General features: G+C 42.9%; 2 protein-coding genes across 2 annotated transcripts; both read right to left on the bottom strand.

Moving 5' to 3' along the window:
• Nucleotides 1–22: 22 nt before the first annotated feature.
• On the bottom strand, nucleotides 23–7735 carry LOC115625783 (HEAT repeat-containing protein 1 homolog). Its single transcript, XM_030520955.1, has 4 exons — nucleotides 6526–7735; nucleotides 6196–6455; nucleotides 2334–6062; nucleotides 23–1231 (listed from the first exon to the last, which is right to left on the bottom strand). Exons 1-4 carry the CDS (start codon nucleotides 7689–7691, stop codon nucleotides 81–83), a joined length of 6306 nt encoding a protein of 2101 aa, XP_030376815.1. The 5' UTR covers nucleotides 7692–7735; the 3' UTR covers nucleotides 23–80.
• A 351-nt stretch (nucleotides 7736–8086) lies between these two features.
• LOC115625922 lies at nucleotides 8087–9884 on the bottom strand. The gene has a single exon (XM_030521157.1). The coding sequence runs from the start codon at nucleotides 9613–9615 to the stop codon at nucleotides 8332–8334; it is 1284 nt and encodes a 427-aa protein (XP_030377017.1). The 5' UTR covers nucleotides 9616–9884; the 3' UTR covers nucleotides 8087–8331.
• Between the last annotated feature and the right edge of the window lie 3230 nt (nucleotides 9885–13114).

Below are 13114 nucleotides of genomic sequence, written 5' to 3'. Positions count from 1 at the left end.
AGAAAACTGAGAGAAAACAATGTATAGGTACAGCGTTTTATTGTTTATAATTATTTTAACACAAATCAAGAAGTCAGTTTCTACAAATATTTCTGCACTGGCTCCCCCAGTATGGACTCCAGTTGCTGGACAGCGCTACGGGTGTTTTTCTCCACACGATCGTGCTCATCCTCGAGCAGTTCGGCTATGAAGGGCACCGTCTCCGGCAGCAACGGAGCAAAGCTTTCACCCAATTTTTGGGCAATTGCGACACAGGTATTGAAGGCCAATATCTTTACATCGGGCTTCTGAATGCGCGTCTTCAGCAGCACCTGAGTGTTCAGCTGTTTCCAGTGTACATCATTGGAGACCGCCACCGCCAATTGGGCAATGCAAGTGGTCAGCGACTGTTGCAGGGATTCGCGACTCAATACCAGTTCATTCTCCAGCTGATCCACAATGGGCTGCATTAAGGTGTTGAAACGATGCGAGTTAAGGAAATCATTGGTGCTGTGCTGGAACACGAGCTGCAGGGTACTTAAAATTGCGGACACCAGCTGTTCGTTCAGGGATTCATCCTCGTTATTGTGGCTCTCTCTCAGCATGTTGTGTTCGTGCAGTAGTCGCGCCGCGTCCTGAATAAAGTTGTCGGCAAATATCACAAACAGCGACTTCAAGGCCTCGGCTATTTTGTTGGTTAACAAAAAGTATGTGAGCATTGGCTCGCGTTGCTCATTTTGCTGCAAGGCCCATTTATAGACCTTGCTGTACATGGGTCTGAAGCTGGTCTCCGACAGCTTCAATATCCAATGGACGAAGGCCTCAATGACGGCTGCTTCAATCTGATCAACGCGCTCGCGACTCAGACCACGTCCACGCACGTGCAGTCTAAACTCCAGCGCCTGCAGAAACAGCTCTCCAAGTTCCGATTGGACAGGTTGCAGCTGCGCATTGTTGTTATGCTTCAGACACTGCAGCAAAAGCTTCATTAGAGTGGACAGCTCATCGTAGCTCTGCGCATCCAGAAGATTGGCGTAGACCTTAGCACAGCTGGGCACAAGAACGCGCACTTCTGTGCCCTTCGCAATGCTCAGCCAAACGTCGTCAATTCGCAACTGAAGCGCCTGGGCGCGCTTATCCTGTGCCAACTGGTCCTGACTTAGTTGCGTGGAGAGGTGAGCCAGAGGGGTGATTATATCAACCAGATATGGTGCCAGAAATAGAGGCAGGGCAACAAACAGTTTCTGAATAGCTGCGTAAGAGAGAATAATGTTATAAAAGAAATTCAAAAACTTGCAAATTTGAAAACAAAAATGTAAGTACAACCGCCACAGCAAAGTTTCCTAAGTCAGCCTGTTTATTCCAGAGAAACATGGTCAAGTAAATAACCTGAGGATAGTTTCGTGAACTAAGCTTGTTAAAAGTTCTTAAATCAATCGAGATCGATCAGTACCAGACCCTAAACGTTTCGGAAACTGAAATAAATGCTTCTTGAAGTGAGGGTTTTGAATGCTGCATGGGCAACTTTTTCTGTGACGAAACCCATAGCTTGGAAACAGGCGCAGATAAATGAACAGCGGTCAAATTATTATTATGAATTTAAACAAAAATCAGCTGTGTTACGAAGATGATTACATGAATCTAACGATGTTAGATAAGTTAGGTAAGTACAATAAAATAAACACACTATCTTCAGTAGTTAATTTGCCTTCTATCTACTAACTACATAATTAAAAATTAATTCTTAAATGGAAATAGAACTGGGTTTGCTGAGGCAAAGCTCGGCAGCCATCGGTGACGGCTGATTTTCTATCAATTTTTAGGGGTTCGTAAAATGCGAGCAAAACTCATTCGGACACACGAGAAATTCTGCCGCGGGTCGCCGTGCTTTGCTGCCAACTGAAGCAGAGTGTCGTCTGAGCCGTCCGTGCTTCGCTGCCGACAGCAGCAGAGTGTCGTACAAGCCGGGCTGCAGAAGCCGAGCGCTCGTTCGTGCTCTGCCGACAGCGACTCACTACTACCCGCGACAGAACTTCTTCTGGTAGCTGCTTATAATTGTTTTTACATTTTCTAGCGAGGTTTCTTTCTATTTTTAGTGGGTTTTCCATTTTTTAGCGAGCTTCTAGCTATTCTAGCTAGCGTTTTTTAAAACTATTTACTAGCCATTCTTTTCATCAGCCAACAATCATTAATGAATAATTATAAAGGTCCGCCAATATAAAATGTTAGAATGAACTTGGTATGTTTATGGACTAGGGAAGAATAAGCTGAGAAGGACATGTCTAATCGTGTCATTTACACTTCTAATAATAATTGATACTGCTCTCGAGCTAATCAATGGAACGAACACTTACCTGTGATTAGAGCGGAGCATAGATAGTCTGGCGCTGGTTGCAGCAGCTGCTCCTTCAGCATTTCCGTCAATTGTGGCATGAACTTGGGCAACTGAGCCAGTGCATGAGCTTTAAGGCTGGCGCAGATTTCGACCAGAGTGAGCAGTACATTGCCCACCACTGCCTTGGGCACCATCGAGCGCATTTTCGTGATTCGCGTGAGTGTAGCCAGCAGCGAACGACATTCCGTAATGTATTCACGGCCATAGCGTTGGGCCAACAGCTGGATGGCATGCAGTGCTGATTGTTGCAACTGCGCCTGCTGGGCATTGTTGGCATTCTGATTCAGGACGACGTCGACAATGTCAACCAAGGGTGCGAACAATATGCCAAAATGCTTGGAATCGCAGTTACTAAAGTATTCATTATTCGCCTGCAACTTGTCAGCCAACAGCTCCAGGACTTTGATGCGCACATGGATTATTTCATGTTGCAGCAATTCGGTGATGACGCTGAGGAAATATTCAGGTGAGAGCAGTCCGATGGCATTGTTCAGAATGTCGTGCGCATGATTGCCAATGACCCGCCAGTACTTCTCCAGCGAGAGCGTGCCAGCGGCACTCAGTAACGCATTGTTCGCCACAGTGACATAGCCGAGCGTTTTTAGTATGAAGTCCTGATAGAAGGGCTTGAGGTTCTGCAGCGCGACAGCCGTTGGCGCGTCCAGTTTCGTCTTGAATTCCGTACTGCCGCTTAAGCTGCACAGATAGTCGGTGATGAGGTACATATAGTGACGCAATTGCTTGAAGCTGTGCGTTCGCACATCAAAAAGTTGCTGTTCCGTTTCCAGAATCGATGAGTTGCTTTGCTTCGTATTACCGTCGTTCGACTTGCTGGTTGGCAGTTGGGCGAGATAGTCCAGCAAGCACACACAGGTTTCCAATATGAGCTCTGGGTCATCGAACATCAGTGTCAGTTCGCGTGCAAACTCCAGACGTGTGTTGTTCGTGTCCACCTGGGCTGGCTGCTGCTCCATCACCGTCTGTGCTTCCAGCACAATGCAGAGAAACTGCCAGAGATGACGTTTGGGTTCCAGCACGCTGAAGAGCGTGGCATAAAGTGGCAGGCGACGATGCAACGGCACATCAATGCATATGTCCGAGAACACTTTTAGGACCGGCACAACAAGGGGCTTGCCTTGGGCGGGCTGTTGCAGCAATGTTGGTATAATGGAGAGCACCACATTGTTAATAATGTGCAGACTAAAGGCGTCGTCGTTTCGCGCCACTGTGGAGCCCACAAACGTGAAGATCTCCACAATCTTATGCAGCACCTGTTGAGGATACAGGTCAGCACAGCGGGTGAGGAAGAGCAGAGCATGTTGTTGTGTTTGTGGATTCTGTGTGTTGCGCAAGCATTGCACGACCAGCTCAATACGAAAGCAGGACTCTGGTAGCACCTTCTTCACGTTCACGCCAGCCGTTTCAGCCGTTTGACAACAATGCAGCAGACAGGAGAGTATCAACTGTTTGGGATGCTCAGCTGCACTGTGCTCCTCTAGCTCCAGACAGGCCTGCAGCAGTCCGAATAAAGCAGGTATCAGGAGCTCAGCGTTCAGAAGGTGCTTCTTGTGCTCTAGCAATTCCAGCAGTGTCATGCCCTGCTTCCAGCTCAAGGAACTCAAATCTAATTGTGCGTTGATGCCGGTGCGACGGCTCCGAGTCAGCGGCTTTTGCAGCTGCATGCTCTGACTGCACACCTCAGACAACATAGGGACCAATGGCTGGCACTCAATAATACAACGTTTGAGCAGTTTGTGAGCAGCTAGAAAGATGCTATCATTATCAGATTGTGTTGCTGCCTGAATGATCAGCTTTATCAAGCCCACTTTATGCTTGGCTTGCATTCGCTCAAAGGTCTCAGGTGTTAGGGTGTTTAGGAGCACACACGGCAAAGGCTGCAGCTTCTGTTCCGTCTGTATATAAACATCATGCTTGGCAAAGCTCAGCTCAAATAGGTTCCACGCCTCCGGGTTGCGTTGTAAAACACTCACCGCCACATTTCCCTCGAAGCGTTCCACTATGGACTGATATATGTTGCTGTAAGGTGATTCCAGTTTCTTCAGTCCCTCCGACGAGGTGGCGTCAATTTTCTCCAGAGCCGAGTGGGCTAGAGGCAGCAAGATGCCCAGCATTTCCTCATTATTGACATGTTTTAGTGGCCGCAGCAGGGCGGCAGTGCAACTTGGCAGCTTTTGGGCATCGGAAATCAAAGCAAAATACTCCCGGCGCAGCTTTGCCAACAGCAATTTTTGCTTCGCTATTTGCTTGCCCGGCTCCAAAATGGTGAACATAATCAGCGCATATTGTTCATGGTCCATGGTAAGTTCGCTGCGGCGCGCCAGCAGCGATTCCACAAAATAAGCCACATGTGGCTCCAACCGGGGAAGTAGAGCCAAAGTTTGCACAGCTTGTGTGCGCAGCGTCGGAAGAGGGGAGGCACAGGCCTGCGATAAACGCAGCACATGTTCCAGCTTGCAGTCTATTTGCAAGTTGTTCTTTAGCACGGCCTGGAGCAGCATGAAGCCGCGCACACGCAACAGCGCATAGTCTGCTGAATTCTTATAGATTTGCGGCAGCTCATCGTACACATAAAAATTGCTCAAGAAGTCGAATTTTTGTTGGGCCTGCGGCAGCATGAAGTTCAAAACTTGCTTCATTGTGTCCAGCCACAATTGACGATCTGACGCGGACGCACGCTTGTCATAGATACGCGCTGTTATGTCGTCCAAGAGGAGCAGGCACAAGCGTAGCTCATCAGTTGGCTGTGTCCAGTTCGTGTTTTCCAATTCCTCAAATTTCACATGGCCTGTGAGCGTTTCCATAAAGTCTGCAAATAACTCTAGAGACACATATTTGGTGTTGTGATTATTATGGCTGGTAGTGCCCGCCATTCGCAGCTCAAATCCATGACTGTAATTGCGCACTTTCTCAAGCATGTTCAAGGCCTCACTGGCATTTAATTTGCGTTTTGCGTAGGCAGTGAGCAACAGCAACAAGTGCGTGAGATTGGCTGCCTCCTTCAGAAATTTGACGCCTCCATGCGCTTCAACGCTTTGTAGCAATGTTTCAGCGCTTAATGATTGCTGCTCCTTTGACGATTTTTCGCTGGCTATGATGTCCAAAAAATGTTGCCGATGCTCGCCCACATTAAATTTTTCAAAGCTCTGGTTCACTTGCAAATTTTTCAACAGCTGCACCTTCGCACAAAACTCACTGTTGACAATAATTAATAGAACCTCGTGCTCGCGGGCATGCAGCGTAGCTTCGCTGGGAAAGAGGTACGGCATCAGGGCCAATAACAACAGATTGTTATCAAAGCTCTCGCTTACAATGCCGCTTGTCAAGTGTTGCACAGCCTGCGGCACAAACTCTAACCATTCCTCGCGCTGTAGTTGCGCTCTCTTAACAAGTTCGCATAGAGTTTGGGCAAATTGCTTAGGGCCAAGCATTTGCACAAAATCCGCAGTGGACAGTTCGCTTAGTAATGCGCCAACGACAGCGGCGCTGTCGTCCTTGATGCGATCCGCCAGACACTGCTGTAAAAGCGTGTAACTGCGTTCACGTTTCTTGGGCACCTGCAAACTTTTTAACAGACTTTTTACAGCACTCAAACGCCAGTCGGCATTATAGTGATAAAGCTTCTCGTAGGCCACCTTTGCACGGTCGTCTGTGGTGTTTAAACGGAAGCCTGAAATAAATGAAAGTGTTAAGTAAAGCAACCAAACACATTTATGGGAATGGAAGCGAAATTTGAATATGCACTGAAGATGATGATTTCTTCTCATTTCCATGCCCTCATCTATTAGTAGTAGTTTATTTACCCAAAGCTAGTCGCAAGGCCTGTTGTCGAGTGCTTGTTTTTTGTTTACTGGCTAGTGCTTCCTTCACACACATATCAAAAGCAACTGGATAGCTTCGCTCCAGCTTTGCCAAGTAATCAGTATACCAGGTTCGAAAATTAGACTTTATGCCTTCCATTTCGTCATCCGAATCTAAGAGTATTGTACCATTATCGCTTTCCTGTAGAGGTTTTTTCAAATTTGGGTGCCCATCTGTGTTGACGTAGTTGTCCAGAAAGCAACTGCAAATCGAAAATCCGTAGCTATTAGAATATGTTCTAGCTTGAGCATCATTTGATTCTCTGGACTTACTTAATAATTTGTTCAGCGCTTGATTGGGACAATGGCACTTCCACCAACAGCTGATTGAGAAACTGTTGATAGGTTTCTGAGGATGGTTGCTCCTTACGCACAGCCAACACGGCGCCACTTACCAGAGGCATGCAAATGGCTTGAATGGCAATGTTCTCCTTGGTCAAACTGACCAGCGATGGGATCAGCCAGCGTTGGCGCACGAGATTGAGCATCGTTTCCGGTTGAAATTTAAGTCTCGCCGACTGCTGCTTGTCCAGTATGAGAATGAGCAACTGCAGTGCCGATTTATGTAGACGTTCGAAGGTGCAGTTCGCGACACGTTCCAGAAAAACATTGCATATTTTCATCTTAAGTTTGGTGCGCAAGACGAGCTGGGCCAAAATCACAAATGAGGCGGCTACAAAGTCCAGCGTGCCCGAGCGTAAGCCGCGCAGCAGTGACTCCAGTATGCTGGTAATGTGCCAGTCCTTCACTGGTTCTGCCACCTGCAGTACTCCCACAACAACAGTGGAATAGAAATTCAATTGGGTCTGCAATTGATGGGCGCGTGGTCCCATTTCCTTAACAGCTCTTTGTGTGGACCGACAAATGAAGTTGAGAAACTCTTTTTCGCTAGAGGCACGATTGATGATTGCTGATTTAGCTAGCGTCACGCCGGGTCGTTGCAAGCGACCGAGCCAGTCCCAATTCGGGCAGTCCCTCAGCTTCATCGTTTGCAGCACCTGCACAAAAGTATTTGTCTCATGGTAGGGCAAAATGAGTGCCATGACATCATCACGATTGTACACATGCACCTGGAAGCGGCGCAACAGCCACTCGAAGCACATGTGCGCAGGCCTCAGCAAAAAATATGGTGATAAATGTTGCAGAAACTTTGCAATATTTAAGTCGAGCAGCTTATTCACTTCAGCAGTCTCCACGGCCCGTTCCATAGTGATGCTCGCCTCATCAAAGAGCGTTAACTCGAATTGCTTGAAGGCCGGATTAAACGTCTGGAGCTCCAGCAAGCCACTAGAAGCAATGTCGAAAATTTCACGCCTGTCCTTGTTGGCTGCTTCTTTTGGATCGAACAGAATAGAGGCGCGACTATGTGCGTCTGCCAATTGTATTGATGTTTGCGGAGCTTGCAGCTTCCGCAACTGTTGTGCCAAAGACGTGGCCATTTTTGTCGTTTTTAAACTAAATCTTAATACAACCAAAAATTCTTCATAGAAAGTTAGCGGCTTAAAAACGTGCTTAGAGATGCAACAACGTGAACGATTTGCAATTGTCGATAAGATTCTATCGAATGTCGATTCTTTTTGCAGGTGGCGTTGCCAGATGATGTTTAGCAAGTGCATTCATTTATTTCAATAGGTGTTGCAACTGTCGTTGCGGCAAAGATATTTGTTTTAAATTCCACAGGAAAGAATTTTGAAGAATGCAAATTGCAATCATGCTTCGGCACAAAATATATATCTGAATTCGCTACTAGGTTGATAAACAGATAATAGATATTCTAAAAGGGGTACATTCTTCAGATCTAACGTTAACAGTGACCATATGAAGGCTGTTGGTGTCTAGGTATAGCATTATATCTTTATTTAATGTTAAAAGTTTCTTAAAATAAGTTTAATCTCAAAGGTACAAATTTCCTTAGAATGTTGTGAGCAGTAAAAACGGTGGTAATGAATGACGAATGAACATTTAAAATAAAAACTCAATGACATTAAGCGAACTTCAATACTATTCTAAATACTTTAAAATAAAACTGGAATCGGTGATTCATACATACATACGTTTAAATAAGAACAAGTTTGAATATTAAAAGCACAAACGCTTGAGTGATTTTTTGCGACTGAGCTTGGCATCGTTCTTTGTGGCGCGTTTGGGCGGCGTCCCGTTCTCGGGCAGTTGCACAATCTTCGAAGGTGTATCAAGTTCGGTGACTAGGCACTTCTCTCCAGGATGAGACTGGCAAAAGCAGTGCAGGCAGAAACGGAATTTGCAACATATGCCAGTGCACTCGGCGAACGTCTCCACAGCATCGGTGGTGGGCTCCTCCGGCGATCGGTGCATCTCGTCCAGCGAGTAGAAGCGCGTAAAAGGCGCTTTGCGCTCGCAAGTGGAGGGCTGTGTAATAGGCATTGTGCGGGAGAGGACAGCGGTGGAATCTTCAATGTTGTTCTCCTTTATCATTTCTTTGCGATACACCTTACTGCTTTTACCGCAGCGCGGGCACTTGACGCGTTGCGATTGCTCTACCAGCATAGGACCATGTCCTTTGTCCAAGTCCTTCATTTGGATGTCATTTGAGGTAGCCTTCTCGAACAGTGGCGAGTTTGGGCTTGCGTTTGTAATGGCATTGAATGGTTTTAATGGCACAGTTTGATTGTTGAGCATTGCACGCGTACGGCGCCGCTTGACTTTCACATTGCGGGGATTCTCTTTGGTCAGATTCATCTTCAGACGATGGTTCTCCAGTCTTTCGACAGCACGCGGACTTTTGTAGACAGCTTGCGCCCACTGTCTCGATACCTGCGTCATTTTGTCCAGCGTAGCTGCATTCACGTGGCTCAGTATGCATTCCAGGGCCGGAATATTGTTGGCCATCATACCGACAATGTCCAGGTGCTCCACTCCGTTATAGTGTAAGCGACGCTGTTTGGAGTCCTGCTGGAAAAGCGTCTTCTTGGACTTCTTGGGACTGTTGTGGGATGCCTGGAAGTGCATCTTTCGTCGCTTGCTGGCTAAGTGATTCTGATTGGGTAGCGGTGATGTGTGCGATGTGTCCGCACTAGTCCCTGCGGCGCTGCTGTTTGTTGCCGTCAGCGGACTCACTTGCTTGCAACATTGCGATGCAGAGCCCGTGTAGCAGCTGCATGGCGTTTGGAATTGCGTCGAAGTTAAATTCTTGTACAGATTGTGTGTGCAGTTTGTGATGTTGCCTGCATTTTGGCAGTTTTCTGTGTCGTCAGTCAAAAATGGCGCCTCCACGGTTGAATTGAGCAGTGAGTGTGCAATTTGGAAGGACGCGTAGCCGGACTCGTCCATTGCACTATCAAATGCATCCTTCCCTTTTGCTAATGGTCGGTTATTGGCACTCATGTTGATGCCAGGCCATATGCAAATATGTTTATTATTAAATTATCATTTGTTGCTTGTTGTTTTTAGTCTTTTGTTTAATAAATCACAAATGTGGCCGTACTGCGAATATGGCCAATGCCTAATGGGTCAGTAGAGCGTCGATTACATTGCTTACGATAACAAGCAATCGTTATCAGTTGGAAGTGCCTAAATAAGGCTGATTGCTGTGAAACGCAGCTACCGGCGTTGGTGTTTGTTTGTTTTATATTAAAAATTATACGCTCCGGCGCATATAAGCCTTATTTGTGGTAACTTCACTCACTTCCAACATTTCGGCAATGTTTATAATCCAGATTAATGCTAGGTTTTGTCTAATTTTTTAAAATCAACTTAAATTCAAAGAAATGTAATATTTCAGACAATTTTCTTGGCTTTAAACACACGTGAATCACAATATTTTGACATATTATACTTTACAATGATAATAGAGAAATTCAGGCCATCGGATACACTTGGCTTAAAAATAAATGATTAAAAATAACCAAATCGCAATCATAGCAATTGTTGCTGTTGTTTCTGTTTCAATAAAATTTGTAGCAATTTGTAACAAACAGATAAAGCAGTATAACTGCATAGAGCAGTTCAAAGTAAAATATAATATTTTGACATATTATACTTTACAATGATAATAGAGAAAAAATGCTCGCCATTGTATACACTTGGCTTAAAAATATATAAATAAAAATAAACTTATCAAATGCAAAGCAGCTGTTGCTGTTGTTTCTGTTTCAATAAAATGTGAAGCGGACAAGCAGCGTAAAGCAGTATAACTGCATAGAGCAGTTTAAAGCAAAATACAATATTTTGACATATACATATACTTTACAATGATAATAAAGAACAAATTCTGTCCATCGGACACACTTGGCTTGAAAAATAAATAATCAAAAATAAAAAAAACAAAATCATAGCAATTGTTGCTGTTGTTTCTGTTTCAATAAAATTTGTAGCAATTTGTAACAAACAGATAAAGCAGTATAACTGCATAGAGCAGTTCAAAGCAGTTGCAGTCTCATGTAGCCTGCTTTATCTGTTGCTCCTACAGTTAATATCCGCATTGAGTCCTGATGAGGAAAAGGAGGGGGAATACAAAGCTATTTAATAAAGCTGCTATGTGTTTTTTGGTGTTGTATGCGATAAGCTATCCAGGAACATCAAAAACTAGCCAACAAATAAAATACATTTTCAAATATTTAGTAATGGCTTTTAAGCTTGTATTCACAATCTTATTTGAGTAATGTTTTGTTATTAAATTTTAATCATAACCTTTTATTCATTTGCTAACTTTTCTACAAGAAAATTGTGATTCCCGCACATCAAGGCATAAAGCAACTCTTGTTGCTTTTAATTACGATTTTTAAATATGTTTGAAGTCCCCTTGTTTGGTTTCAAACCTCAAAGACTTCAGTTAGAATAGGCTCGTCTCTAAGGAGCTGCTCGTTGTAAATTGTAATTTGGCTTTTTGGAATGGTCTCCTTTATAGGACATTCGTGGTTATTACTTTGCGGACTATACCATAAAGAAAGAAGCCAAGTCTTGCGATCTTCCTAGTGCCGATGTTCTCTCCTTTATGTTGTTCTATAATGCTTTTTAAAAAATTATAATACGTCTGCTGTTATTAATAATTTCGTTTAAATATATGTTTCAAAATCGAACAAATATATTAAACTGTGGGCTTGCTCTTTAAATGTATAGAGTATCGCTTTCTATTTTTTTTTTATTCCTTTTACTTTTACTTCATCATTGGTTAAGCTCCTAGCTTCTAGGATGTATTATAATAATTCTCAGATGCATTATCAAATCTGCAAAATCTGCACAAAGAACTGTTTTAATCAAATCCGTACTTATTTATTATTTATTTAGATTTAATTATAAATAATATGAAGGAAGATTTTGCATAATTTATAGAAGAAGAAAAATATGAAACAAAATATTAAAATTAAAATATTAAATTATAAATGATATTTGTTGCATAATTTATAGAAGAAGGAACAAATGCAACAAAATAAATATTTTTTGAAACTACTTTTTTCCCGATAATTTTTATTACTTTGAATTAAATCTGTATTAGGACTTATAATTAAAAATATTATTGATATAACAAATATTAAAACTAATATGATAAAACGCTTACTATTTTCATCTCTTCTTAATATTTTCATCTCTCCTTAATTATTATTTTCTATAAAAAATAACAAATGAAGCAATTATTAATACAAAAGATATAAACAATAAACTTATACAATAAAAAAAGGGTTATAACAATATTTATTGAATTTAAAGAAAAACTTGTCAACTTCTCTAAAACAAATTTATTGATATTTTCTCACATTTTAATGGATTTAAAGGTGTTTAAAACGCACCTATTTATGATAAATAAATAAATGTACATCTTTTATATTTATAATTTATAAGATTATTTTCTTCTACCCCTAGAATATAATAATAACAAATAAATAAATGATCACAGAGGCCGCTTTTGAGCTCATTAATTGTCACTTGCAGATTGTTGTTGTCTTTGGGCAAAAAGGCAAACAAACAAGATGTAGAATTTACAAACAGACATACATACAAACATATATCAAGGATATCACACATACATATGGCCATTTAGAAAAGGACACTCGGGATAATCTGTTCGTGGCATCAGTGTCATCAAATTAAGAAAAGCCCTCAATAATTTATCATTTGTTCTGTTTCAGGTTTTCTCGACCCCAACTGCCTCCGCCTCTCCCTCTCTGACTTCTCCCTTCCACCCGTGCGCCACGTTGTTGCTGCGCTTTTCCAGCCCACAGGTTTTTGCGGCTCAAGTTTGTGGAAATCATGACGGGGCTTAGATTTCGAATTCATGTGAAAGCAACCCTCTTGCCATGATAGTTTCATCAGATGTCCTTGCTGGCTGCCACTTCATCCACTTGCTGGAAGGTGGATGAGGAGGAGAGGCAGAAATCAATGAATGATATTTCTTTATGAGGCTCAATTATTTGTTGCGGGGATTTGCTCTTTCTTTCCATGCTGTCATCAGCGTTCGTGCTTTATTGTCCTTTTAAATACTTTGGCAAAATATTTTGGGCATTTGTCTGTAGTCCTTTGTGCGTCCCAGGCATCAGGAACCAAGCCAAACCTTCCTCCCATCGCCTGTGGTAATAATTTATGAATATTTGCTCATTTATTGTTTTGCATTATTTATGCTTTTATTACTGCTGTCTGATGGACGGAAGGCAGGCGGCAAAGATTTTGTTTTGATTTTAATTAAATCGACAGGCGACGGCGAACAGAAGCTTAATTTAAAATCGTTTCGAGGCCCTAATCGTTATTAAACGCTCGTCAGATTAGAGGGAATTAAAGCTGAATTTATTGAAATGAATATGGAAGAGGTCGTACGAACTATTCTCAACAATTCTAACAAAAGAAAGAATGCACGAAAAGTGTCTTTTTAGCTTGAGAGCTATATTTTACT

This window comes from Scaptodrosophila lebanonensis, unplaced genomic scaffold, assembly GCF_003285725.1.
Source record: "Scaptodrosophila lebanonensis strain 11010-0011.00,11010-0021.00 unplaced genomic scaffold, SlebRS2 tig00000080-arrow-pilon, whole genome shotgun sequence".
Classification (NCBI taxonomy): domain Eukaryota; kingdom Metazoa; phylum Arthropoda; class Insecta; order Diptera; family Drosophilidae; genus Scaptodrosophila; species Scaptodrosophila lebanonensis.
Note: the sequence above shows the minus strand (reverse complement) of the source record. Positions and strands in the feature narration are given on the sequence as shown.

Bases quoted from the DNA above. Each gene is read 5' to 3' on its own strand.
- LOC115625783 (XM_030520955.1), bottom strand. From the start codon at position 7,691: ATGGCCACGTCTTTGGCACAACAGTTGCGGAAGCTGCAAGCTCCGCAA. The intron at 6,063-6,195 runs GTAAATAAACTA...CATTTATTTCAG, and splicing joins GGCCTTGCGACTAGCTTTGG to GCTTCCGTTTAAACACCACA. The intron at 1,232-2,333 runs GTAAGTGTTCGT...TCTCTTACGCAG, and splicing joins ATGCTCCGCTCTAATCACAG to CTATTCAGAAACTGTTTGTT.
- LOC115625922 (XM_030521157.1), bottom strand. From the start codon at position 9,615: ATGAGTGCCAATAACCGACCATTAGCAAAAGGGAAGGATGCATTTGAT.